Source organism: Hemibagrus wyckioides, linkage group LG08 (genome assembly GCF_019097595.1).
Source record: "Hemibagrus wyckioides isolate EC202008001 linkage group LG08, SWU_Hwy_1.0, whole genome shotgun sequence".
Classification (NCBI taxonomy): Eukaryota; Metazoa; Chordata; class Actinopteri; order Siluriformes; family Bagridae; genus Hemibagrus; species Hemibagrus wyckioides.
This window is the reverse complement of record NC_080717.1, coordinates 25424236-25451875: the sequence shown is the minus strand read 5'-3', so window position 1 is coordinate 25451875 and position 27640 is coordinate 25424236. Positions and strand designations below refer to the sequence as shown.

General features: G+C 41.4%; 1 protein-coding gene across 1 annotated transcript; it reads left to right on the top strand.

Moving 5' to 3' along the window:
• Nucleotides 1-239: 239 nt before the first annotated feature.
• tes (testis derived transcript (3 LIM domains)) lies at nucleotides 240-10286 on the top strand. The gene is made up of 7 exons (XM_058397629.1): nucleotides 240-445; nucleotides 3728-3813; nucleotides 4215-4884; nucleotides 5148-5501; nucleotides 7276-7491; nucleotides 8774-8932; nucleotides 9606-10286. The coding sequence occupies exons 1-7, from the start codon at nucleotides 419-421 to the stop codon at nucleotides 9798-9800; spliced, it is 1707 nt and encodes a 568-aa protein (XP_058253612.1). The 5' UTR covers nucleotides 240-418; the 3' UTR covers nucleotides 9801-10286.
• Nucleotides 10287-27640: the final 17354 nt, after the last annotated feature.

The window sequence follows — 27640 nt, the reverse complement described above, 5'->3', positions numbered from 1 at the left end:
TAGATAGATAGATAGATAGATAGATAGATGTTTGCCGTGATATTTTAAAGTTAAGTAAAGTGATGAAGTCAGCGGCTCTGACTCACTGCTACAGTCAATACAATAGCTTCACACTGCAGGTCCCTCCTCTCCCCGCCCTCAACGCAGATTCTCGCCTGTGATTGGTGGTTCAATTCCGATGTCGACTTCCTATTGGCTGAGAGTTGCGCATTGAGAAATAGCGGAAGCGTCTTTGCTTAACAATGAGATGAACAGCCGAGGTGCAGGAAAGAGAGAGAGAGAGGGAGAGGGAGAGGGCAAAAAGTGAAAGATCTGCCCCAGTCTCACACTGACCGTTTGACCAAACTCATTTCTTCGACTAGGATTATTTTTTCCATATACATATTTTTGTGGGGAGAAAAATCAGCTCCAACTGACCATGGAAATCGAGAAGGAAGTAAAAAAGGTGAGTTTGTTCCGTGATCAGATGTTTAAAGAGCTTTCTTTATACTGTTTCTGTGTCAGAGGTCACGTGTTCATCCGCACATTACAGCACTTAAAGAGAGCGTTATAGCTTTTATATGAAGCGTAATGTCTTTTAAAAGTAAGTATTTAGTGCAGTTTTGGTGGTTTGGGAAACGACCCGAGTCATGTGGCCACGCCCTGAAGGTAGCAGGTCTGATCTGAGAAATAATAAACCACCAGCATGGCTTTAATTCATACTCAATAAATAAATAAATTAATTAACAAGTAAAATTTTTTATCAGTCCTTTAGTATGTACCAGAATATGTTTATAACAGTTTATTATTAAAAATTTTTTTTTAAAACAAATCCACAGTATATGTATATATATTTTTTGATGGTTTCCTTTAAAAAAAAAATGTATTAATTTTTTGCATGTCATAAAATGTCACTTTTTTCTAAATATCAGATATAAAAAGTAAATAAGGTCAATCAATGTGTAGGAATATCTTAAGCAAAAAAGGACAAAACATTAAACATGTAATTGAAAGACGTTTAAAGATAAGATGAGGAATAAACTGTTCAATGCTGATTCCAAAAAAAATATATAGAAAATTTAATTCATTCATTCATTCATTCATTCATTCATCTTCAGTGAGCTCTTTATACCGGTCAGGGTAGAGGTGGATCCGTAGGTTATCCTGGGAAATGGGGCACCAGTCCCTTACAGGGCAAAACACACAGAGACACACACACACACACACACACACAGCATAGTTGATCCTCCTTACTGTATGTTTATGTTTATGGTCAGTGGGAGGAAACCGGAGAAGCCGGAGCAAACACACACACACTTCCTCTTATCTCAAAGCAGTTTATCAACAATTAAGCTGCTGATTAATTAAAGAAAGACGTTAAAACAAGTTACTTCCTTTTACCGCTTACCTAATAGCAGCTACAAACTACAGTTGCTTCACCAGCTCCTTTTTTCTTCGTTTTTGTGATGTTACCGAGAAAGTTCAGAGTGTAAAAACTCATCTGAAAATGTACTCACTGTTGCGCATATATATATTATATATATATATATATATATAATGTGTGTGTGTGTGTATAAATTGTATGTAATTACACATCCTGATTTGTTAGGAATCTGGGCTCAGAGCTCAGGGTGGGTCATGACACGGAGCCAACATCAAGAATAAGTTAATACTAACCTGAGATTTACTGATGCTCTACTGTCAAATCTGCCGTTAATTCTAAGTTTAATCCACACCTTCTGACCAATCAGAATCCAGAATCCCTCACTATTCTCGTTAGTTAATCGTGAGATGTGAGTTTGGAGAAAAGGTTTGACGCATGTTTTCGTAGAAAACCTTGACAATTTTTGGAACCATTAACACCAACAATTGTTTTCAACTTCTAGCACAAGCTCTATCTACACAATTTTTGCCCCACTGTTTTGTCCGAATGATCAAACTCACGATGTAATGACTCTAACAGTGGACTTTTAGTCATTTTTAATCCCAATGTAATTGTTTATAGACTCATAATAACTTCACCACTGACTGTAAATCTGATCTGAGGTTAAGCATGGAGCTGGAGTGATGTTTTTTTTTTTTGATGACCTCATTGCTTTTTGTGTCTACAAAATGGAGTCTGTTAAGTCTATGAAGAAAACCTCACAGACAGATATTTACTTAAGACACGCTGACTAATGTGAGGTCTTTCAGAAGAGTGTGTAACGTCGACAGAGTGTGTGATTTACCACAAAGCGGCGCAGTCTAGACTTGAAAACCACTTTTTTTTTTTGCTCTCAATTGATTTCAGTGACTGGTGCGTACATAAATAATGATAATTGTGCGCTTTTTATTGAACAATTTTGTTTTAGACCAAAAAAAATCTACAAATTAGCTGAACTTCTTCATGCTCCCATTCTATTAATAATCTTCCTGCTCATGGCTTAGCTGATTCAGATTTAGCCACACCCACATATCCCATAAAAGGCTCACAGAAACAAGACAATGGCGACTAAACTGTAAATTTAGCGTCTCCTAAATGTGGTGTGAGAAATCTTCTAGTAATGCAGCTCGGACCTTACAGCGTGTCGGAATCAATAGACAGACAATAATTCTTCCTTCTTTTATAGGGCACCATTACTTTTGTCCTCATTGAAAGGCTAGTCTTAATTTATGGCTTAATTAAGCGTGATAAATGAGGCTCGCTGTTAATAAATGGGCTGGAAGTATAATCGTTAGTCAGAACCTGGTCTTAAAGCCAGATGCTTGGCTAGTTTCGTCATGATTGTGGGCTGCTTCATGTTTTAGAAGTAAAGACATCTGCTCTGTAAGCAGCGGGAAGTCATTGGAGCCCTCAAGGCTTTCTGCACATCTTCAAATACTTGGCCTTATATAGACACGGCCGTGTCGGGACGGCTCGGAGCACAGGCTGGGAGTGATCTGTATTCAAAAGGAATAAAAAAAAAAAAGAAAAAAGAGAGAGGTTTGGCAGCAAAAGTGAAAATGACTGAAATGGCAAGAGAGCAGAACAGGCATGATATCATGATTTAAGTATGTAAATGAAGAGTCTGTGTGTAGAGATGGAGATAAAAATGGTTGGACGAAAAGGTATTTCGGTTTTTGGGCAGATTGTGTGGAAATCTGGCGGAGTAGGATTTGAAAGATCTTAAATCCTTGAGGATTTTTAATTGTCGAAATTAACAAACTATATTCTAAACAATAAAACGTGTGTAAATAAAACGTTCGTACTTTTTCGTATTTTTTTAATGAACTACACCTCATGCTTTTTATCCACTTATAGCTATTATAGTTGACTATTGCGCAATGTCCCTGAAACAGTATAGCAGCTGTAAACATTCGTTTCCTCGGCTCTTCCAGATTAATAACAGCGTAGCCTGAGATGTGTATAAAGTTTCCCAGTTTTACCCCATGACACGTTCGGGAATGTTAAATACGAATCAACAACTGCACACGTTCTGTAACGCAATTATCTGAAGCGTCCATTATGTAAGTCATCATGAACGAGCTGTTACTATAGAAGCCATAACGTATTTGTTATTGATTTTTAGCTGTTCTACTTAACTGACACTTTCTGACCAATCAGAATCGAGAAACCAACCAGGCTGTCGTATAAATGTCTGCATACACCTTGCGTTCCAAAAGATTTGCACCAAACTCTCATCAGAGCTGCTTTGCTTTGCTTTACCTAAAGGATCTAATGTTTCAAATTGAGTTTATGTCTAACTAAGCGACGGTGTTGACCCTGCAGATGACCCTGGGCCATGAGATCGGAGCTGGAGCAGCGTGTCTGAAATGCAAGGACAAGTGCGAGGGCTTTGAGCTTCACTTCTGGAGGTTTGTAAAAAGATTTTTCAATTTAACTGCGACTGCAAAACATTTTCTGCATGAAACAATCAGCCATAAATGTAATCAGACACACTGGATACCGAGAAACACGTTTTTTTTATGCTCTTGTTATCTTTAAGTTGTGAAACTTAACTTCCTTTTTGTTGGCTGTTGGCTGCTTCTTCGTGTTATTACTTGCCCAAGACACCAAACCAGTGCTGTAATGATACACTAAAACCTCTAGCGTAGTTTTGCTGCTCCTCGTACTGGAGCGGTTTCCACATTCCCGGCTTGGCTGTGTGGTCGGTGAAGCTGTGGTCAAACGCTGGTCTCATTTTGGTTTCCTATGTAACATTTAAACTTTTGACAGTACTGAGAGAATTTATCATCCTCATTCATCATTTTAACAGAAAGATCTGTCGCAACTGCAAGTGCGGGTTAGAAGACCACGATGTGCAGCTGCAGACGGAAGAGAACCAGAAGGTGGGGCGGCTTTTCGAAGACACCAAGTACACGAGCCTCATAGCCAAGCTAAAGAAAGATGGAGTTCCTTCCTACCAAGGCAGCCAGCTCACCATAACTATCAGCACGCCTGCTGTAGGGACCGCGGTACCTGTTGCAGTGGCTGGTACTGCGGGGACAGTGAGTCCTGTCTATTCCCATGGTGTCCCTGGCCAAGACGCCCCCTTTGTCCCTGGCCAAGGCGCCCCCTCTGTCCCCAGCCACGGCGCCCCCTCTGTCCCCAGCTACGGCGCCCCCTCTGTCCCTGGCCACGGCACCCCATCTGTTCCTGCCCATGGTGCCCCCTCTGTCCCTCATAAGGGTGCTCCTTCTGCTGCAGGACAAGGTTTTCCCTCTGTCCCCGGCCAGGGCGCCCCCTCTGTCCCTCACAAGGGTGCTCCATCTGCTGCAGGCCAGGGTTTCCCCTCTGCTCCCGGCGGCTCCTTTGCCGCAGGTCACGGTATCCCTTCTGCTGCCCCTGTTGCTACTGCAGTCACTCCTGCTGCCGTGGCAGCCAAAAAGGATGTGGTCAAAGCAGTCACCTACGAGTGGGCTCCTCCTGGGGTTAACCAGAAGTTGGTAAGGATTCCAGCATTTATTTCATACTTTTATCATTTAGATCTATGTACATTTGAAGGAGCAGAGATTTTTGTTGCTTGGAACTTGTATGAAAACCCTGACAAGGAACTGACCCCACTCTTCAGAAGCCTGATACCTACCTATTCTAGAAGAATTTCTCCGATTGCTTTTTTCATAAAAATATATTTTCCTCAGACATTAATGTTACATGCTCTGCTCTTTCCCCAACCCTAATGTCTCTAATGATCATCTTTCTGCTCCAGGCTCTGCGTTACATGGAGCTGCTTCCACCAGAACGCCGGCCCATAGCAGGCACTCAGGGAGCAGATTACCGCAAGAAGCAGATGGCCAAGCAGCTACCTGAACACGACCAGGATCCGGAGCGCTGTCACGAGCTCTCACCTGGTGAGGTCAAACAAATGCAGCAGTACGTGCGCAAGTACAAGGACGAGGCTCTGGGTATCGGAGACCTGACCCTCCCTGAGGAGCTCGGCTCTCAAGCAGGCACTGGTGTGAACCCTGGAGCACCCGGGGACCAGGGCACGGCTGCCGTGGGGAAGGTCGGGATCCCGGGTGCAGTGGGGGCTGGAAGTGGGGCCGGACCTGCTGGGAAATACGTAAGTGTTTATGATAAAGAAGCATCATTTGTGTTCTATATTCAAGTTTACACGTTATAGAAACATGCGCAAACATTGTATATTTTCAAAAAAGGTGATAGACAGGACTATATATTTATATATGGAACTGATTCCTGTATTCAGAATAAATCATTTCTCAAAATCATATCCTTTTCTGTTAGTAACAATTAGCATTTCATTTAAACAATGCTAAGTCTACAGTGATCTGGGATGAACTCGGATTGTAGGTTTGTTGTAGTTTCTGGGTTCATTTTAATCCTGTAGATGACATGGTCCACATTTCCAGAATAATTCATTCCAGAATATTAGATGGAGTAAAGAAATGACAAATTCCTTCCGATATGTTTTCCTAGCCAGTCCTAACTGAAATGATCGGAATAAAAAAAAGAAAAAAAATGTGTATTGGTAAAATATCAGATCTCAAGACGAACAGAAGAATCAGGATTGAATCCAGGATAAGGTTTCGATTGGAGTTAAAGTTTAGTTAAATTTAGTTTAACTTCAACACTATAAATTTAAAAAGAAAATGCAGAAAATTAAATAAACTCCAATGTCTATAATCAATTTATAAAAAATCAATAATTAAAAAATAAATAAAACAATAATACATTTTATTATAATAAAAATTACATGATATAATACAAGACTTAATCGTCTGCACCTGAGAGTTAAAATTCAGACCAACTGAAACAGCTGGGGTTAAAAGAAAATAGTCTGTAAAGTCATTTAAACCTGGTTAGCGATGTTTCCCTGCAATGCCGAGCAAATGTTTTAGAGAAATGGCTTCAATTGAACCTTAGACTTAACAAGCCAATAAAATAAAATAAAAAATATATATATAAAATTACTGCACAGTGCTGAACTAGACTAATATGTCTGCAAAGTAAGCAAAAAAAACCCCTTAAATTCTTAAAAATTCAAAAATACCTTAAAATTTAGCCATTAAACATGCTGTTATTTGAAATTCTTTCACTTTTATTGTGTATATTTCTACACTGTTACGTCATCATTTGGAGAGTTATAGCTGCATATTATGTCTATACGATGTCTGTGAAATGTAGATTAGGATAAAGTAGAAAAAAGAAATGGAAAAAAAAATAAGATGGTTGTTTTTATCTCTAATCTCATTTATTTATTTGTTATTTTTTTTATTAAGTTATTGATTATTTTCTCATTTTTGGCGGTGGTAGAGGACAGAGGATGACGCCACCTCATTCCCACCACCAGATGGCGCCATGTACTGGTGCATTATGTTCTAACCTTCCTCTCTTCCCTTTTTTTTTTTTTTTAATGATTTCCATTGAGTTCCAGATGAACAGTGTGACTGTCCTACAAACAGAGTCGCGCTTAAATTAAAGCATTAAAAGCCCGTCTTCTGGGTAACTGATTCAGCTCTAGATTATTTTTAGGACCTATGAAACATTCGTTTACAAAAAATATCCTTTGAATGGAGCGTTCAATACAAACTCAGAACTAACTGTTGTGTGTGATGTTTAAATTCTAGGTTCTTGGTAAGTCAATCTTGTAGATGATTCCTGATCTGAATCGTTTTAATCTTTTCATTTGACTCCTAAATTCCTGATATGAGGACAGGAAGATGAGTAACAAGGTGACAGAAGGTTAAATAAATCATGAGAATATAAACAGCGCTGTAAATAAACTCTGGCAGTAAATAAACACTCCTGTGTATATGTTTATCAGTGGATCTGTTTTGATTCCTCAATCCCGAGCTCATATCCTGTCGTGTCCTCAGGAGTGTCATCACTGCCAGCGCGTCATGAACCGCGGCGACCCGGCAGTTTACGCAGAGCGCGCCGGATACGACAAGCTGTGGCACCCGGGATGCTTCGTCTGCTGCACCTGCAACGAGCTGCTGGTGGATATGATCTACTTCTGGAAGAAGGGAAAGCTCTACTGTGGCCGGCATTACGGAGACAGCGAGAAACCACGATGCGCCGGGTGTGATGAGGTGAGAGAGAGAGAGAGAGAGAGAAGGAGAATGAGTGAGACAGAGAGACAGTGAGTGAGACAGAGAGAGACAGTGCGAGAGACAGAGAGAGTGAGACAGAGTGAGAGAGAGAGAGTGTGAGAGAAAGATAGTGAGACAGAGAGAGAGTGAGACAGAGATAGAGAGACAGTGTGTTTGACAGAGAGTGAGACAGAGAGAGTAAGACAGTGAGAGACAGAGTGAGACAGAGAGAGTGAGACAGAGATACAGAGAGACAGTGTGTTTGACAGAGAGTAAGACAGTGAGAGACAGAGTGAGACAGAGAGAGAGTGAGACAGAGATACAGAGAGACAGTGTGTTTGACAGAGAGTAAGACAGTGAGAGACAGAGTGAGACAGAGAGAGAGTGAGACAGAGATACAGAGAGACAGTGTGTTTGACAGAGAGTAAGACAGTGAGAGACAGAGTGAGACAGAGATACAGGGAGTGAGACACAGAGAGAGTGTGTTTGACAGAGAGTGAGACAGAGTGAGAGTGAGTGAGAGACAGAGAGAGAGATGGAGACAGTGAGTGAGTCAGAGAGACAGTGCATGAGACAGAGAGAGTGAGACAGTGAGAGACAGAGAGTGTGACAGAAAGATAGTGAGACAGAGAGAGTGAGAGTGTGAGTGAGAAACAGAGTGAGACAGAAAGTATAATCTAAATAATAATCTAACTTTCTATCTCTCTCTTTGTAAATAAATAAATACTTTAGATTCTAAAATATTTATTTATTTATTTATTTATTCATAAAAAAATGCAACATTACTGTGTTACTGTATGTTTCATTGAAGGACAAAAAAACCCCTATAAGTTGTTTAGCAAACATTAGTAAATATCTCAAAGTAAACTTGACCAAACCCCCTCCCCCACGTGTATGTGTTGTCATGGCGACCCAGTTGCGTGAGGAAGAAAGCAGTGTGCTGTTACAGGAAGATCATGTGATGAAGACTGGATCATTCTCTACTACCTGAGCCTCCTGAAGATAATTCCTCACACTCGTTAAATCAAATAATGAGACTTTTTATCCGTTTGTAGTTACACTGAAAGGTCATGGAACGTCCAGGAACGTCCAGAGTGTACTCCTCAGTGCTGGAAAAAGTTCCAGTGCTGACACTGCAGACTCCTTCCATAAACATAGCACTGTTACTATGGAAACGTTAACGTATTCCAATTAACTGCGCGGCATCATCAGCGTCTTGGTTGACTCCTGACGTGTTTGTCGAATGTTTCCGTGACAACGTGTGTGTGTGTGTGTGTTTCAGCTCATCTTCAGTAACGAGTACACGCAGGCCGAGGGGCAGAATTGGCACCTGAAGCACTTCTGCTGCTTCGACTGCGACTGCGTTCTGGCTGGAGAAACCTACGTCATGGAGAACGACAAGCCGGTGTGTCAGCCCTGCTACATGAAGAACCATGCTGTGGTAAGGAGCACACACATGCATACACACACACACACACAAAAACACACACTTAGTCTAGTTGTTTCTTTCTGTTTTCTATCTCACTATTACACCGATTTGCATCTCCTGCCTCGTGTGTGTGTGTGTGTTTGAATATTTGCCTAAAACTCATGCCGTGATGTTGAAATATTTCACTTTCAAATATAACTGGTCTCTTTCATGTGCTTTGTGAGTTTTATTTCCTTTATTCAGAGCGACCTTTAGGATACAAACAATTAGCTGTAGATTTCACACACACACACACACACACACACACTTCAGAGTAATTGCAAGTACTGGACAGCTGGAGGAAAGAATGAATTTAAGATCGAAGGCTTCGAAATCCATACTATTTGATGGGATGAGGATTCAGGAAGTGCCGTGATCTGGACAGGAAACAGAATGAATTCCTCTGGAGTTCAGGAACACTGGGGAAACTTTCTTTGACTGAGTCTTTGGCTTCTCTTTTGTGTTTTAACGGACACACACCATTTTAATAGTCCCTGTGAATGAGCCGTTGCTATAGAAACGTCACTATGAACGTGTGAGGCTGCAGAGTTACAGGAAACGAATCGTCACTTATTGACCAATCAGATTGCGGAATTTAACAGCGCTGTCTTATAAACCCTGCGTCTGTGTGTGTGTGTGTGTGCAGCACTGCGTGTCCTGTAAGAAGCCGATCGAGCCCGAGGCGCAGCGCGTGTCCTACGGTGAGCATCACTGGCACGCGGAGCCTCAGTGTTTTCAGTGCTCCGGCTGCTCCAAGTGCCTGGTTGGTCAGCGCTTCATGGCTCTGCAGGGGAAACTCCTCTGCTCCGTCGAGTGTAAGAAGAAGGTCCTGGCGTCTTAGGAGAACATCTACAGAGCTACATGACCCAGTCCTTATTTCATAACCACTCTGTTTATAACCACTGGTTTAAATCGTGCTGTTTTTTTTTCAGCAAGCACTTGTTGTTGTTGTTGTTGTTGTTTATTTTTTCTTGGCTTTAATTTCTGCCGAATAACATCGTTAACATTCACACGGATTCTTCAAAGCCGTGGTTTTGCATGCAGCCAGGTGCAGGGAGGCAGAGAGACAGTAAATGGAAATGAGCAGAGAGAGAGAGACTTCGGAGACGAGGTGAAACTCCGCCCACAAGCTGTCCATCATCTCCTGCATCTCCGTCCAGCTGCTGTGTCACAACTGCGATCTTGACCCCAGTATTACACCAGTCTAACAGACTCTCGCTCACTTGTTTCTCTCTCACAATCACTGAGCTCAAATCGCACTTTATTTCCTTTTTTTTTTTTTTTACTGCCCTGTGTTCTGAAATGTAATAAATAACATGCAAGAGAATTTTTGTGGGCGTGGTCTCTCTTTTCATCTGTTGTTCCTAGCTCCCTGTCTGGTTTCTCTGGCTTTGTTCTCTGAGGGATGAAATGTAGCTCGAGATCCGAACTCTTCTGGAGTTTTGGAAGCGGGGGAATTTGAGCGGTTTGTGGAAATCTTGTGTATTCGTTTGTCATTCAGTTCCTCCAGGATTTCACCGATTTCTTACTGTGATGGTTGTTTTTGTGATTTTTCCCTTGAAAAAGGAGGGACTGATTTTATAATAAGGTTAAATAAAGCGAACACATTGTCCAGACGATTTTTTGTTTTAAGTTAAATGGTTGCTAGGATACCAGAAACAATTTCTTTATCGTGTTTCAACCTTCGTGGGAAGAAAAATATATCTTCTTGCAAGGTTCTTGAAAGAATTTTTAAAGGTTGCTGGAGGACAAACTGCAGAACCCTTAATAGTCACCAGGTGGTGCTTTTCTCCATGTAAAACTTCACACTCGTGCACATGCAAGCTTCAGGACTATTAAAAGCTGCGTTCGACGCTTCCGGAAGTTTCTAAAGTGTGACGTTTGTCACCTTGATTTACTAAAGGTGTTAAATTCCACCGCGGTGTTTAATGCAGCTGTGAAATATTAAGTACGTGCTGCGCTTTCGTTTTGCGCCGATGCTAAAGACAGATCATCGGGTCCTCGTGGAAAAAGGCGAGCGCGGTATGCTGTGTTTTCATGTGAATGTGGAAACCTGCACAATTCAAGGAAACCCGCTACTTGTGAGCGCCTATTGTTTAGTGGTGGCAGCCGGGCTGAAGAGCGTGATGTCATTTCCTGTCACCGTACCTTGCTGCGTGGGCTCGAGGCTCGCCCTTCAGCCTCGGTCCCCTCAGATCACCCCACATGTTCTAGGGCGGAGTTTTCCAGGAGGGAATTCTTTCCTTCGATGTCATCCGCGCACCGATTTGCATGGTGGTTTCCATGCCAAGCACATTAACACACACACACACACACACACACACACACACTCGCTCACCCTCCTGAAATGCCTGCCCTGCTCTCCTGCTCCTGCTGCTCTCATATTCAACGATCTGCTGATTTGCCTGTGGTCTCCGCGCAGGACCAGAACCAGATGCAAAGCGTTTCTGCATTTTAGTGAAGACTAGCGCTTTAGAAAAGCGAGTCAAGGCCACACACACACACACACACTGCTGAATTCTGTCAAAATCTGTCCTCGTCATTCAAAAGGGTTCTTAACAGGAGCGATAACGCTAGCATAGTTTCCTATCGCTGTGATTAGCATAACGTGAAGAAATGAGTTCTGGCTTCTGATTGGTCAGAATGTGTTCTAGAGCATCACCTGGTTCAGCATTGCAGGTTTATTTAAAATATGTTACGCTCGTTCTTGCGTCTTACTGTGTGCAATCGTTGCTATGGTGATTTTCGAGTTTACGCTTTACTCTGAAACGGTTGTGATGTGATGATTAATGTGACCATAAACGGATAAAATGCAGGAAATATCTCGATTAAATACCCTCATGGGCAGATTGCTGGACTTCTGGACAGTAAAGTTAACTGTTGCTGTTGATTATTTTCCTCAAACGGCATTTTCCTGACTGTGTGAAGGGAAAAAGGGAACACACTTTACCTTCTGACCCCTGATCGCTATCTGCCCCTGCAGTAGTAACTGATCCTGGCTCACACACACACGCAAGTGCTGGACAGAAACAAAGACGGGAAGGTAAAACGTCAGCCTCTCCTCTTACCAGCACATACTTTCCCTTATTAATCACCAGTGTGTGTGTGTGTTTGAGTATGTGATAGTGTACGAGTGTGTGTGTCTGTGTGCTTGAGTATGTGAGAGTGTAAGAGTGTGTGTGAGTGTGTGTTTGTGTATGAGAGTGTAAGTGTGTGTCTGGGTGTGTGAGTGAGGAGTGAGTAAGTGTGTGTGTGTGAGTGTGAGGATAAAGTGTGTGTGTGTTGAGTATGTGACAGTGTAAGAGTATGTAAGAGTGTGCATGAGGAGTGAGTGAGTGAGAGTGAGAAGTGAGTAAGTGTGTGTGTGTGTGTGAAGAGTGAGTATGTGTGTAAAAAAAGTTAAATCTAGAACCTGTAATTCTTCTACACATAATACTGTTGAATGTAGAACCATTATCGTAGCGATCGTCATTTTCGTAATCACCTCAGAAGGTGATGTGTGAGGTAGGCGGAGCTACAGACGACAGTTGTTGCGTTTGGAAAGTTATATGTACCTTTTTGTTAGTAAAGAATGTTTGATTTATTTGCACTTCTTTGGTCTTTGCACGTTCGCTTTGTAAACACTAGGTCTGTAGCTCCGCCTACGTCACACGTGACCTTTTGACGTGATTAAATAGTACGTAGCTCCGCCTACGCCATCCCAAAGCTAGTGCTAGATGAGCTTTTGTGGTTAAAAAGTATAGAATTTTTTATTGTTCTAAGAAAATGACCGATGGTTTGGCTAGATAAGACTCTTCTTCCTGGGCTGGGATCGAGGTTTTGAGCTGCAGTTAAACTGCATTGTGGAAGGTCAGACTCGCGAGCACCCCCAAAGTCCACTATATGGAGAAAAATCCTGAAATGCTTTCCTCAAAAAACATCATTTCTTTACGACTGAATAAAGAAAGACATAAACATCTTGGGTGACAAAGAGGTCCGGAAATTATCTGTAGAGCTTTGTTCTGGAAGTGAACTTCTCCTTTAAATGTATGAGTGGACTCTAAAAGTTCTGGTTCCAGACAGTGCGTGTTTCCAGCAGTATGTCTGCAGGGGGCGCTCCTCCATGCCCACAAACAAAGCTGAAGATTTAACCCATGATGGAGTGTTTCTGGACGGAGCAGCTGCCATGTTCACGACACGCCCAGGTCAGATCCAGCGTGTAGAACGTGTGGAGAACCGCATGCAGAGAATATGGGCGTGGCCCGGGCTGAGGAATAAATACACTATCAGCTGACTCTGCCTCAGAGGAACCCTTCTTCACACACGTCTCATTAACCTGCTGCAGAAGAAAAACTGGAATCATATGTTTTTTTACACGTGACGTTGTGCTGTGTTTCTCTCCATCAGAAGCTCAGTGTTTACGTGAGGTGTTTAGGGGAGGAGCAGAGCCGAGATCTGAGCCGAGGCCTGGGGAGAAACTGGCACTGTGCAGAACCCTTCTTACATAATCTGCTTTTACACTCATCTTTTATACTCGTCTTCTGCACTCGTCTTCTACACTCGTCTTCTACACTTTTATTTCCATTATTTTGGGTTAGACACTGAACTGTGGCTTACAGAGGAAATGACATCTCTCTCTCTCTCTCTCTCTCTCTCTCTCTCTCTCTCTCTCTCCCATTATCTTTCTGCATCTTTCTCTCATCTGTTCTCCATGTCTTTCTCTCCTTTACTTTTACTCTCCTTCTCTTTGTTTCTGTCTCTCAGTCTTCCTGTCTTTCTTGCCTTCTCTCTCTCTCTCTCTCTCTCTCTCTGGGGGATGAGCCGCACCCTGCTGCAGAGATACCTGGTTCAGGATTCATAGCTCATGTGGTTTCCAGATTCTTCCAAAATGACTGGAAAAGCAGTGGGAGTGTAAATGATTTTTTATTTTTTTATCAGCAGGGTGGAGAAGCACAGAAGAGAAACGAGGAAGGAATCACACACGCTGTTAAAGGATAATAATCAACTACAGGGTGTGAAACTCACGTTTAACCCCTCTGATTTCACAACAATTTGTAGAGGATTACAATTTTCTGTTTATTTCTAATTAAAACGATGCTGAATAAAACTTATGTATCAGAGTTGTTAACTGCTGGAAATTCGTCAACACCTTCTGACCAGCGCTGTGTTGTATACACTGATCAGGCATAACATTATGACTACTGACAGGTGACGTGAATAACACTGATGATCTCCTCATCATGGCACCTGTTAGTGGGTGGGATATATTAGGCAGAAAGTCAACATTTCGTCCTCAAAGTTGATGTTAGAAGCAGGAAAAATGGACAAGCGTAAGGATTTGAGCTTTGAGTTTGACGAAGGGCCAAATTGTGATGACTAGACCACTGGATCAGAGCATCTCCAAAACTGCAGATCTTGTGGGGTGTTCCCAGTCTGCAGTGGTCAGTATCTATCAAAAGTGGTCCAAGGAAGGAACAGTGGTGGACTGGCGACAGGGTCATGGGCGGTCAAGGCACATTGATGCACGTGGAGAGCAAAGGCTGGCCTGTGTGATCCGATCCAACAGACGAGCTACTGTTGCTCAAATTGCTGAAGAAGTTAATGCTGGTTAATGCTGGAAATAGCCATCTGTATGTGTTTAGCACACAGAAACGTCATAAATCTCAATTCTGACAGGTGAGATAATTAAAGTGTTTATTAAATCCTGACATTCCCCTTCACACCCTCTGGCATTTTCAGTGACCTCTAAAACTCAAAAAATGAAATATCCTACAGCACATTTAACATAACACTCCGGTCATGAAAGAATGTTAAAAGGACACATGCCAGCCTGACGTGCACTAATGAGGCCCTGGAGCTCTGTGAGCAGCCACATTAACGCTCTCAAGGTGCTTCACATTAGTGATACGTCGTTCCTGAATGATTCGCTCGTTTTGAACGAATCCTTGATATGACCCGGGGACAAAGAGTCATCTCAGAAAGCGGTTCGTTCATTTTGTATTGACCACGCATGTGCAACATCCTATAGGTTCTGTATGGGAAACATGATACACGCCGGGCTCAACGTGGCCGGATTCTAGCTCGATTCGACTCTGAATGGACTCACCTGCGGAAAGTGAATCAAACATGGCATGTGAGTTGATTTACACGGTTGTTGTTGTTGTTTTATATATATCATTGGACGCTGATTGAAGTATTGCAGAAACGTCTGGAGATTTGAACCGATGAACAAACACACAAATGTTTTAAATGAGTCGTTTCTAGAATTACTGAATCGTTTAATTAGGGCAGGCTAAATAAATGTGTTTCTGTCTCTGTGGCCTACTGCAAAAACACTATAAGATGTTAATAAATCGTTTTTTCTTTAAACTGCAATCCACACTGCTTATCACCGTGACTCTCCTCACTGCCTGCTCTGTTTAACAAGGCTGTGGAGTTCAGGTTTCCGAAGTTTCCACTTCCGGCCATTGTACACGGTCCAGTTTCCCATCTCCCCATGCTGGAAGTAGAGGGTCAGGTCCAAATGAGCATGCTGAAGCTTTGGAACGTGCTCTAAAGTGGAAAGAAACACTCATCAGTCATCGAGATAACGTTATCCTGTAATCTATAACATACCAACAATACTGAATACACTGCACTGATGTGTGTGTGTGTGTGTGTGTGTGGGAGAGGGATTTTTATTCCACTGCTAATACAGAGAGTCTCAGAGCCTCAATTCCACACTTTTCACCGAAATGGGAAGCAAACAAACACCAAACTGTGTGATGTTCCATGAATAAACAGATTCCCTCACTACCTGAAGCGTGTGTGTGTGTGTGTGTGTGTGTGTGTGTAGAGCACTGCCAGGTCAGCCTTCTACCCTGAAAGCAGATGTAGAAATGTACAGATTATGGAAAGTGAGAGAGGAAAATATTGAAGCAATACATAAATATTCAATAAAGCCCCAGACGCAGGCCACGCCCCTTTTCTGACAAACAAACATAATGATGTTATGTGATTTGCTCGGTTTGACCACTACATCTGACTTTAATCCCTGTGAAGAATTCCTGTGTTGTCTGTTTGAGTCGCTCACCGAAGAGACGTGCTATTCATTACACCCATAATTCCCGATATGGAAAGGAATTTCAGACATTTTTACGATTGGTATTAGGCATGCAGCAGAAGTTTGCTTTTCTTTAATAACAAGTACAGTACAAATATGTGTTTTTTTGGGGATTTTAGAAACACAAATGCCGAAATGAGTAATCCCATTAATAATATTAATAAATCTGGGAAGTGCATTTAGCATCAGTTTACGTGTTTAAAGTTTCATGCGCAAAGCCTCGCTCTTTTTCCTCGTTAACGAGTCGATTTTAATTAAAGTTTTTAATTAAAGCTTTAATAAAAGCAAGGACTGTTTTTCCTGACTAGCCAGTGAGCTGCTAGAATGGAATAAAGCGGGATTTATGTCAGATGTTATGTTTATTGAAGGAAGGAGATGGTGGGGTTCCTCCCTGCGATCTGTTCAGAGTTTACATTCCGATTTGTTTGAACCGTGAATGGTGATTTACGTACAGCGTTACCATGGCAACCTACCTCCTAGCTTCACGAGATATCGTATGTAAAATGAGCGTGTGTCTGTATCTGCTTTCTCCTGTAACTATTTTACCTTTACATCAGAATCAACTCAAGATATCTCTATATCTAAATATATAGATATATAGTATAGAAAAGTATGCGACAGGGTGTGCGAAATATAGAGTTCGCAGGATAACTTTCACTTTATGAGCTAATAAATGTCCTGGGTACGTCTTCCTTTTATGGTCATGACGGTCTCCTCGTTTATGTACTTTAACGAGAAGTTTGTGAAACAGGAAGAGGTTATAGACACACACACACACACACATATTGGACATATTCCTCAGATTGAGCACCCATAATACACCAGGGCAGTGTTGAATATGTACTGTAAGTCTAAATAAATTTACATTGATGAAATGTAAGGATATTTAACTGAATAAAAAAATAGCTTTCAGAGGAGGATTTACGTAGCAACTTTTTTCCTCACTGATAAAAGTGAAAGCGTGAGACGAGCCGTTATTTAAAGCGGTCATTCGCTGGATTTATCCAATCATAGGTGCTGATACGTGAAAACGTAAATGAGAAGAAGGTTGCAGCGGGGTTTAGCAGTGCAGAGTGAGAAACATCAGATTATGAAGAGTCAGGATTCAGTGGGGAAAGCAGGAGCAGTGTGAAACCTCTAACTACACAACCCCAGGATTCTGTTTAATCGGGGTTCACTAGGACCCAGGGGAAATATTTCACTTGCTCTTTTATCTATCACTAAATGGACAGTTCTCCTTCGGTTCTCCATCACCATCAGAGACGCTGACCCTTGAACTCTGCTTTAACATATACGGCATAGCTCCTACATGCAGCGTCTCTTCATCAAGGATCTATATTGTCCTTACTGAAGCAGGTGAAGGCCACAGTGAGAAAGGTTTGTTTAGCATCTCGGTTACGGGAATCAGTTCACAGTGATGTATCATGGACTAGGCTTTCAAATAATGTCCTCGATGTCTGAATGTGGTCCAGTTTCTGTGTCTAGATAGTAAACGTTGACCGAGTGAGTGAATATAGACGAATGAGTGCATCACACACAGACACACACACGTTGCTCTATTCACTCCAGTGGAGTTAAAAGTCTTTCTGAGGGAGCAGTGTTTAAATAACTGCTGCTGATAAGCCTGCTCCCTGGCATTCCTGTGCCGTAGTTCTCTCCACACTGTGGGAGGAAGTGAGTCGTTCACTGCATTAACATTCCTCCGGTATGCAAGAAGGGAATGTCGGGATTCCACCCAGGACGCTCCTTTCCCCTGCTGGTACTCCCTCGTTTTCTGTCACTGAGATCAATGTGCTCTCATGTATCTGCGAAGGAACAAGCCTCTGAAGGTCAGGAGATGCCCGGATATTCCTGGCATCTTCCTGCTAGAAGCTAGACTCTCCCAGATATTTCGCACCTCCCTGTCTTTTTTCCGCTCTGAAGAGAAAGTGAGTGGAATATGTGAAACGGTCAAACATTCACTCACCTCTTGCACGCGTCATGACCCTGCAGCCTTCAGTCTCAGGAGTCACGGGGTAAACACTCAGTGGGATTGTCGCCACGTCCTGGTTTTCACCTGATATAAAGTTTTCACGCGCTGTTCAGTTTCTGATTGGGTTTCTGTTGCTAAGTAACAAGGAGTAACGTTCTAACAGAGCAGCATCATTTCACACTGAAGACGTTCAGCAGCGTGATGTGGAGATAACACTGCAAAAACAGCTGATCCTGCTTCAGAGCAGAGTTTCATAACCACAGGGAAAACACTGTGCTTCATAACCCTGCTTCTACATTACACCTGTGAAACCTTCCTCTACCACCAGAACCCGGGGTTTAGATCCACCAGAACCCGGGGTAAAGAGCGGGGTAGAGAGTCTTTGATGCCGTACTGTCTCTTTCCAAACGAATAAACTCCAAACACACTGATGAACCAGATTCAGTGTTACTGTAGAGCAAGACCTGCCCCTGGGGGTGGGGCAAACAATAGGAGCATTTCATTGGATGAATACAATGCACAAGTACAAAATTAAAATTTGAATATCTCTAAAACTAGATATGTTATTTACAGCTTATGGTGAACACCCATATCCAGAGCTCATTTTATACAACTGAGCAACTGAGGGTTAAAGGGTTTGCCCACGGACCCAGAGGTAGACATTTGTTAGACACGGGATTTAAACTCAAAACTTTCCAATCAGTCCAACACTTTAACCACTGAGCTTCAGCTCCATGAGATTTGCTCAAGCATAGGGTTACCGTTTAACATGAACACGGAATTGCTGGACTAGGGCAATGAATAGTGTAGAATTCTGTGATGAATTTTGGAGAAATCTGTGATGAATATTGGAGAATTTGGCAATGAATAGTGTAGAATTCTGTGATGAATAATGTAGAATTCTGTGATGAATAGTGTAGAATTCTGTGATGAATAGTATAGAATTCTGGGGTAAATAATGTAGAATTTTGTGATGAATAGTGTAGAATTCTGGGATGAATGGTGTAGAATTATGTGATAAATAGTGTAGAATTCTGTGATTAATAATTTTGAATTCTGTGATGAATAGTGTAAAATTCTGTGATGGGCAGTGTAGAATTCTTTAAGGAATAGTGTAGAATTCTGTTATGAATAATGTAGAATTCTGGGATGAGTAGTGTATAATTTTTTCAGGAATAGTGTGGAATTGTATGATGAATAGTGTAAACTTCTGCCATGAATAGTGTAGAATTCTGGAATGAGTAGTGTAGAATTTTGTGATGAATAGTGTAAAATTCTGGGATGAATAGTGTAAAATTCTGTAATGAATGGTGTAGAATTCTGTAATGAATAGTGTATAATTCTGGGATGAATAGTGTAAAATTCTGTAATGAATGGTGTAGAATTCTGTAATGAATAGTGTAGAATTTTGTGATGAATAGTGGAGAATTCGGTTATTTATTTGGACAAATCTGTGATGAATAGTGCAGAATTCCATGATAAATAGTGGAGAATTTTGTCATGTATAGTGTAGAATTCTGGGATGAATAGTGTAGAGTTCTGCAATGAATAGTGGAGAATTCGGCAATGAGTAGTGTAGAATTTTGTGAGAAATAGTGTAGAATTCAGCGATGAATAGTGTAGAATTCTGTGATGAGCAGTGTAGAATTCTCTGATGAATAGTGTAGCATTCAGGATGAGTAGTGTAGAATTTTGTGATGAATAGTGTAGAATTCTGTCATGAGTAGTGTAGAATTCTGATGAATAGTTTTGCATCTGTGAGGAGGTAGCGAAGCAATGAAACATTTCCAAAACTCCACATGCTTTCCATCGCACGACTAAAAATAAATGAAAATGCGAACACCTGAAAGCGTTAGACGTGCCAGGACAGCCGTGCATTCTTCTGCACTTTGAGGCCAAGACGCAGGCCAGAAGCTTTAATCACCGGTTAAGTGGATATACTTAACTAACCTCCATACCAGGCGGGATTTCTCTAAAGCTGGAGAATGTGAGCAGGACTGTGGCTGGCATGGATCTACATCACTCTCTTCTCTGTTCCTGCTTGCTGAAGGAATTTGTCTCCTGGAAGCCAGCGCTGGTCTTCGTGCCATTGACATCTCTGCCTTCCAGCCAAGTCTGGAGAACAATGAGATCCTCAGCACTTCTGTGGAACAGGTGTGTGAGTTCTGCTTGGTTTTTTTTTCATCTTGACTCTGTAGTGTTTTTTTTCCCTCCCCTCATGGTTCTGTAAAGACAAGGACTGATGTTCAGCACAGTTCCTGTTTATGGCTGATGGACACTGCTTGGACATAGTTTTGGTAGGTTCTACCACAATGTGCAACGGTTTTCTGAATGGTTCCTTAAAGATTTCCTCCAAATGGTGGATTGCCTGATGAGTGAGCCAGTGGTGATGGTGATGAGCAAAAGAGTCCCTGAGATGATATGAGGAAGGAACCTTGAGAGGAACCAGACTCAGAAGGGAAGCCTTCATCATTTGAGTGACAACAGATAGAGAAATTCTAAACCGTTTCCTTAGATGTAAGGTGCAACCATGAAACTCTAGTTCTAGTTCTAACAATGAGGTCTGCGTGGTTGATGTTATCAACTGTTCAGACTTGGAGAAAAGTCTTTGTATCAATTGCAGTCTAAAGCCATCTTCATGGTTTCTTGGTGGCACCATACACAGTAATTTCATGTGTCTCCAGACTGTTCATATGGAACCATCAACATCATCATCATCATCATCATCATCAGTATGAAGCCTCCAAGTGATGAGACTCCAGCCAGAATGGATCAGGAAAGTATCTCCTGAAGAACTGGACTCCATCCTGACCAAGCAGTTCCCGAGGAAACCATATCAAGACTCCATCTCCATCTTTATCTGTATTTACTGACCTAATCGTAACTGTCATACATGATGTTTCACAATAGACGTCTTTGCTTGTTTTTCCACGAGAATGCATGCATATCTCGGAACGTCATTTCTTCCATTGGAAATACATGCAACATTTTCCGAACATATGCTGGCAAGTCCACGGCGCTCCATTCTGAGGTAATGCTATAGGGGGGAGCTCAATTACTCGACAACGATTTAAATTACAGCCGTCATACTTTCCACAGACATTTGCTTCTTCATAACAAGATTATAGAAATGACAAAATGGCAAAAATGTAACATGGATCGGATTGTCTGAATTTCATTGCTGAACATTTTCAATGGGTGTTTCTATGTATTCACTATTTGTTTATTTATCCATAACGAAAAAGTGCACAGGCTTTTACTTCTGTGTAGAGTGTAATGATATCGTGTAGCCACCGGGGGCAGCAACAGCACCGATATTACTGCACCACACAGAGCTGAAGCTGTTTCCAGGCTCAGTGACGTTCAAGTAGGTGAGAAATCTAAAAAAAAAACAAAAAAACAGTCTAATAAAAAAGTGCGGAAGCCTTTCATAACAGCGTGAGGACTAAAAAAAGAAAGCAGAATTGAAATTGAAAGTAAATGTTGTGTTATAAACTATAAACGTAGCATGAGAGAGGTTAACCCTCAATCAGTGTAAATCAATTAATGATGTTCAGGCTGTGAGTGTGATATAAAATGAGTCTGTTGGCTTGCAGTGTGTTTTAGATGTGTGTTTTTCCCTCTGTCGGAGAACCTTACACAGAATTTTACTTGTTGAAGATCAAATTCGAGCTGCTGTTTAGATGAACAAGCACTCGGAGCATCTCAGAGAGCAGAAATGGGTTCGATATCAACATTTATTTTGAAGATGCAAACATTTGTATGGAAAAAATAACCGTTTTTTTGATTTTTGGGAACTCTATGGATATATCACCCCTAGTGGAACAGAAATACTTATGAAAATTCTTAAAGTCCTAAGTGTCTACTTTCATATGAGCTTCATATTAACCTCCACTGTGGAGTTTAGACATGACAGAGACACTCAATCATCAACATGGACACAACAAAAACATGCACAAATTCCATTTTCCAATTATTTTTCTTTTTTTTTCTTTTTCCAGACAGTAATAGCTGCTAGTTCGCTAGTCTCGCTTTCTGATCTTTAGCATTTATGTTACTTCTTACTCTCACAAAAGACGTTGAATCATCCCTGGAATGTTCCAGACTTGATTGCTTTTGTGGTTAGAGTTATGTCAGGACACGAGGTTGTTGCATTTCATAACGAAGCTCTCTTTTCCCCCCGTCTTTATGAGGTTGTGCTGATGCTGGTGTTGTCACGGTGCTGCATGATTGAGATGAGCAAAACCTAAAACCTGTTCAGCTTCATCTGTCAGTGAAAACTCATCGCACCTCACTTCTGACATTTCTATCATTCTGAAAGTGTGACCTAATGCATAACTGTCTCCTGCGTGAATAATTGATGACATCAAATGAAACAAACGTCAAATTTGTTCAACTGTCAGATTCTTGGCCAAGGTCTACTCCAGGGCTGCTTTTTATTTGTTAAGAGATTATATGCCGAAATATTCTCTAAATTTCGCTGGTGCTTTTTTTTATTTTTATAATTAATATGCATCAAAGAACGTAAAATGGGGTTTGACTGATGTTCTGAACAGCCAATCACATTTCCTCTCCATTAGGCATCTTTATATACACTAACAGTCAAAAGTTTGGACACACCTTCTAATTCCATGGTCTTTCCTGATGTTTATTTCTTTCTACATTGTAAAACAATGCTGAAGGCGGCCGAAATACACAATAATCTCGTTTGAACAGTTGATATTGAGATATGTCTGCTACTGATGCTCTGTAAAGCCTTCATAACGCCTCTAATCTGAGGTGCTGTTAATTGGTGATTTCTGAGGCTGGTAACTCTAAATGAACTTCTCCTCTGCAGCAGAGGTCAGTTTTGGTCTTGCTTTACTGGGATGGTCTTCATGTGAGCCAGTTTCATCATGGTGCTTGATGGGTTTTGCAAATGCACTTGACAATACTGTTCTTGCAAGAACTATTCCAGAACACCTGACCTTCGTGTCTTAAAATAACAACTGATTGTTTTTTGTTGCGGTTACATATGGATTACTTAAGTCCATGTGTGTTATTTCATAGTTTTGAAATCTCCAGTATTGTTCTAGAATGTAGAAAATAAATCCCTAAACAAAAAACATTGGAAAGGTGTGTCCAAACTTTTGACTGGTAGTGTACATATTTCAATAGGAATCAAGTGTACAGATGTGGGCGGGGCTTCTGAGATTTTAGTTTAGTGGTAATCTTAGTGCTAACCTTCAGAAAGCAAGCCACAACCTGTCTTATTTTACTTCTTTCAATAATATCTACAAGATATTTTCACCTGGTCATCATCCAAAACAATAAAGACTCCATAAAACATAAAATGACTCCATTTTCCTACTTATTGAATATTTTAGACCCTTGCTCCATACTTTAACCTTACCCGAGAAAGTAAAGCGATGAAATGAAAGTTTTTTAAACATGATATTTACTCAATAATTGGAATAATAAACACTAACATGTTTCCATTCCAGAAGAAGTGTGTTAAACACAAACTGCTGTATAACATCAAACACCCCTACAACGGACTGTACCATTTCTTCATGCCTCTTCATGCCTTAAAGGTTTGGAAAATATCTAGTATACAGGGCACAGGTGAGAAAAACAGGAAGGATTTTGAGAGGCTTCTCCAGTGACAGTGTTTTGCTGTGGGTTCCATGGTGACATCTGACCTGTGGACTGTGATGTGGTTTACACACCTGCCTAGTCTTGCTTTAATCAAATTGGATTTCAGCCACTGTTTTTGCAAAGTCCCTGTCTGCCTGAGTGTCATACCAACAACAGACCGGTGTCTTGTCCAACCACCACCACCACCACAATAACAACAACAACAACAACAACAACAGAACCATTCAGATATAAACACAAAAAAGTCAATAATTCCTGACCATTACTTCTTCTTCTTCTTCTTCTTCTTCTTCTTCTTTGTAGTAGTAATAATAGTAGTAGTAGTAGCAGGTGGTTGTAGTTGTGTAGTTGTGGTGGTGGTGGTGGTTTTGTTGGTGGTGTTGGTTTTGGTGTTGGTGGTATTGGTGTTGGTTGTGTTGGTAGTAGTGCTGGTGCTGGTGGTGGTATTGGTGGTGGTGGTGCTGTTGGTAGTAGTAGTGGTGTTGGTAGTGGTGTTGGTGGTGGTATTGGTGGTGTTGTTTTTGTTCGTGGTGTTGTTGGTAGTAGTGGTGGTGTCGGTGGTGGTTTTGGTAGTAGTGGTGGTGGTGGAGCTGGTATTGGTGTTGGTGGTGTTAGTATTAGTGGTGGTGCTGGTGTTGGTATTGGTGTTGGTGGTGTTGGTAGTAGTGGTGGTGTTGGGAGTTGTGTTGGTGGTGGTATTGTTGTTGTTCATGGTGATGTTGATAGTAGTGGTGGTGGTGTTGGTCTAAGGGGATTTGTAGTACTTAGTAGTAGAAATAGTAATAGCAGTAGTGTTAAAAGTTGCATGAGGAATAGGATTAATTAATATTAATATTAATAGTAGTCATCGGAATAGTAGCAGCAGTACTAGTAATAGTAGTTTTAATAGAAGTAATAATAATAGTAATGATAATATTCATCATCATCATCGTATTTGATTAAAAGCTCTAGAACATTTCAGAGGGTTCGTCTTTGGAGAATCAAATCCTGAGTGAAAATATCTGGAGTAGTGTACACTGCAGCTGCTTCTCATCCTCATGATCTGATTTTGTCACGTCTGAATTTTGAATTTCTTCCCCCTTTTTCCTGGCCCTAACACCTTCACCAGATCTCGGCACGTCGGTCCTTCTAAACAGAGATCTGTGAAGCGAACAGGACACACAACTGTAAACACCAGTTCCAGGCAACAGCGAGGTTTATACACATTACCATGGCAACAGTTTGTTAAACTGGAGTGTTTTTTACTGGGTGAAGAGGGAAACATTGTGTGCAATCACATTCACCATGACCTTAGCCTAGCGTATCTCCAGTGCAAAAGTATTCACCCCCCACATACAGTACAAAAAGTATAGGGGGTGAATACATATGCATGTACTTATTAAAATACCCCGAAATGAACTGCTGTGATGTAGACGAAGAAGACGTGACACCGGTATCTCTTCGTACGCTGTTCTTTTCGACCTGCAGAGATTGGAAACACAGAGACCGAACCCTGCCCTAATTGCTGCCCTCTGGCTACGAGTTGCATTCAGAGAACTCCTTATTGAGCAAGTCATGCGTTACACAATAAGCTAAACTCAACGGAGGGAACGTCTGGGCACTCCCTCGTTCCCTTTCGCTCTCTTTTTTTTTGGTTGCAGATGAGTCTGTGAAATCAGCCAGGTCACACTCGACCTCTTTCAGAGCTCGGCTGGAAAATTCCTCTCTCCGACCTCCGTTCTAGGGAGGGGATGCTTGCTCCGACACACTCGTCTTTTCAATTTTATATCTCTGCTTGGAAAGATATCCTATGCAAGGGGTTTCGGTGTAACTGCAGGACATTTTATTTTGAAGAAAAAAAAAATAAAACAATGTTTACTACTTTCTTTCCTTTCACATTTGTGCAAACTTCAGATAGAACATACGGTAAACTCTTCCCACGTTATATAAACACGCCTTCTACTTTTATTCTAACGGTTTATTCGGCCCTGGATGTCTTTCCCACAGACTCCTCGAAGTGCACGGCGCCTCTCCCTCTGTCCTTCTGGGTAATAAATCCTCCAGAGCTCACAATAAGCTCCGGGGAGCTTCAGGAGACGTCGCCTGGTATTCTGTCGCTCTGTGCAGTGACGCTCTCCTGCGATACACATGTGAATCCTCGTTCCGTCATGGTGGAAGAGAACCATGCGGGAAATAAAGAAGGAATGATAACGCCACGCCCGTGGATAGAAAGCACTTTAATAACATCTTCCAGATGGAATAGAAATGAAGCGAAAATAAAAGGTGCAGGTGCTGGCTTTGAAAACAAGGCTTGATTCATATCACTCCACCCCCGTGAAGCCCAGCATATTGTTTTTAATGTTTGCTGCAGACATTCCACGGATTCCTGCAGACCAACCCGTCTCTGAAATAAACAGCATCAATCACAAGAGGAAGAAAAAAAGAGTTTTAGAGAGAATCAGTGCAGATGGGTTCCTTTTTATTTAAAAAATGGGTGTATTTGAGGAGTGGAAATCACAGGAGGTACAAAAATAAAAGGTGACACACAAACACACACGCACACACACACACACACACACACGGTTTATTAGAAATGAGGAATAATCCCCCCCAGCTATCATTTAAAAATGATCTGGGTTTGATTCCAGAATCTGGAGCTTCCAGCCTGATCCGATTCACCGCTGCTGCTTCATGTTGCAACATGTTGTTCTAGTTTATTTGTTCACTAACTTTATTTATTCAGTCGTTAGTTTATTCATGCGTTCAAAATACACAAACACAACAACCACAACATCCTGGTGTTCCTTCACTCATCTTTAGTAAACGCTGCTCAGGGTGGTGGTGGAGGATCCAGAGTATATTCAGTATACTGGCAATTTATTCTGGACTCCTTCACATATAGAGACTAGACACTGAGTGGTTATTCAGTTCCTCCAGGATAATCGCAAAAATTAACACAAAATTCCTTCAGACTTCCTGAAGATTTGTGTTTTTAAGCTGGATCCTCTTCCATTCCAGTGTTGACATACAACATGTGTCTTCACTGGTAGGAGTTTAAATGAAGAATCCTGTGCTTGTGATTTCATCGATTTGAGTAGATTTACATGAAAAAAAACTAAAGTACAACAAAACTCTAGAGATTGGTGTGTTTTAGGGGGGACGGAAAACCCCGGAGAACCCTGAGGAACCCAAACAGACAGAGGCTGAACCTGAGAAACTCCACACACATAGTAATCCAGGATCAGGATCATGCCTCGGATCCATATCACTATTTAATTATTTTCCCTTTTAGAAATCCCGCAATCCTATCATCGTTATTCTAGTGTCAGGCAGAAGACAGGAATTTATGTGATAAATTTGACCCCAGAGAGTCATGATCCTTGGAAATGTGAGCTGATAGAAAAAAAATTCCAGTAAAAATTGCTAATTATTTTATCATGGTCATGCAAAGACGACGTTTTGTCTCACTATATATTCATATTCAATCCAAAATCACACCAGAAATGGAATTTTTCTGCTTAATGTTAACTAGCATGCTAACTTCCTGCTTTAGTGGTTAGTCTACAGTTAACAAAACGTCACTCTTACATAAAACTTAACAGAATCAAGCCTAATGGTAACTAGCTTTATAAGCTTGCATTTGGAGATTTGGAAATTTGCTGAGGTAAATAATTAGCTGGCTAATATTAGCATACTTTCCAAATAGGTGGGTGTTTAATGCACACTATGGTGATGTTGTAACTTCGAGCCAACCATGAGAGCCATCTTTCTAGATCTTTCTACAGCTCGAGCTACTGCATTAGCACTGAAGATTAACGTTCCCTCAGCAGCTCCGTCAGGCCTCGTTGAAACATCTCTCGACCGTTTCGTGCCATCTTAGCTTCTGAGCGGTGAGGAGCTGACATGTGAGTTTTCACATCACTGATCCGTAAGAACTCAAGCCGTCATTTTTGAGAGCCAGAAGAAGTGGGCGTGTCCCAAACAGGGCCTTGGAGAAAAGGGAAACCGCTTG

What these genes read in the sequence shown, in the direction of transcription:
- tes (XM_058397629.1), top strand. Translation starts at nt 419, where the DNA reads ATGGAAATCGAGAAGGAAGTAAAAAAG. An exon ending in TCGAGAAGGAAGTAAAAAAG is followed by an intron (nt 446 to 3,727) that starts GTGAGTTTGTTC and finishes TTGACCCTGCAG; the next exon opens with ATGACCCTGGGCCATGAGAT. An exon ending in GATGCGCCGGGTGTGATGAG is followed by an intron (nt 7,492 to 8,773) that starts GTGAGAGAGAGA and finishes TGTGTGTTTCAG; the next exon opens with CTCATCTTCAGTAACGAGTA.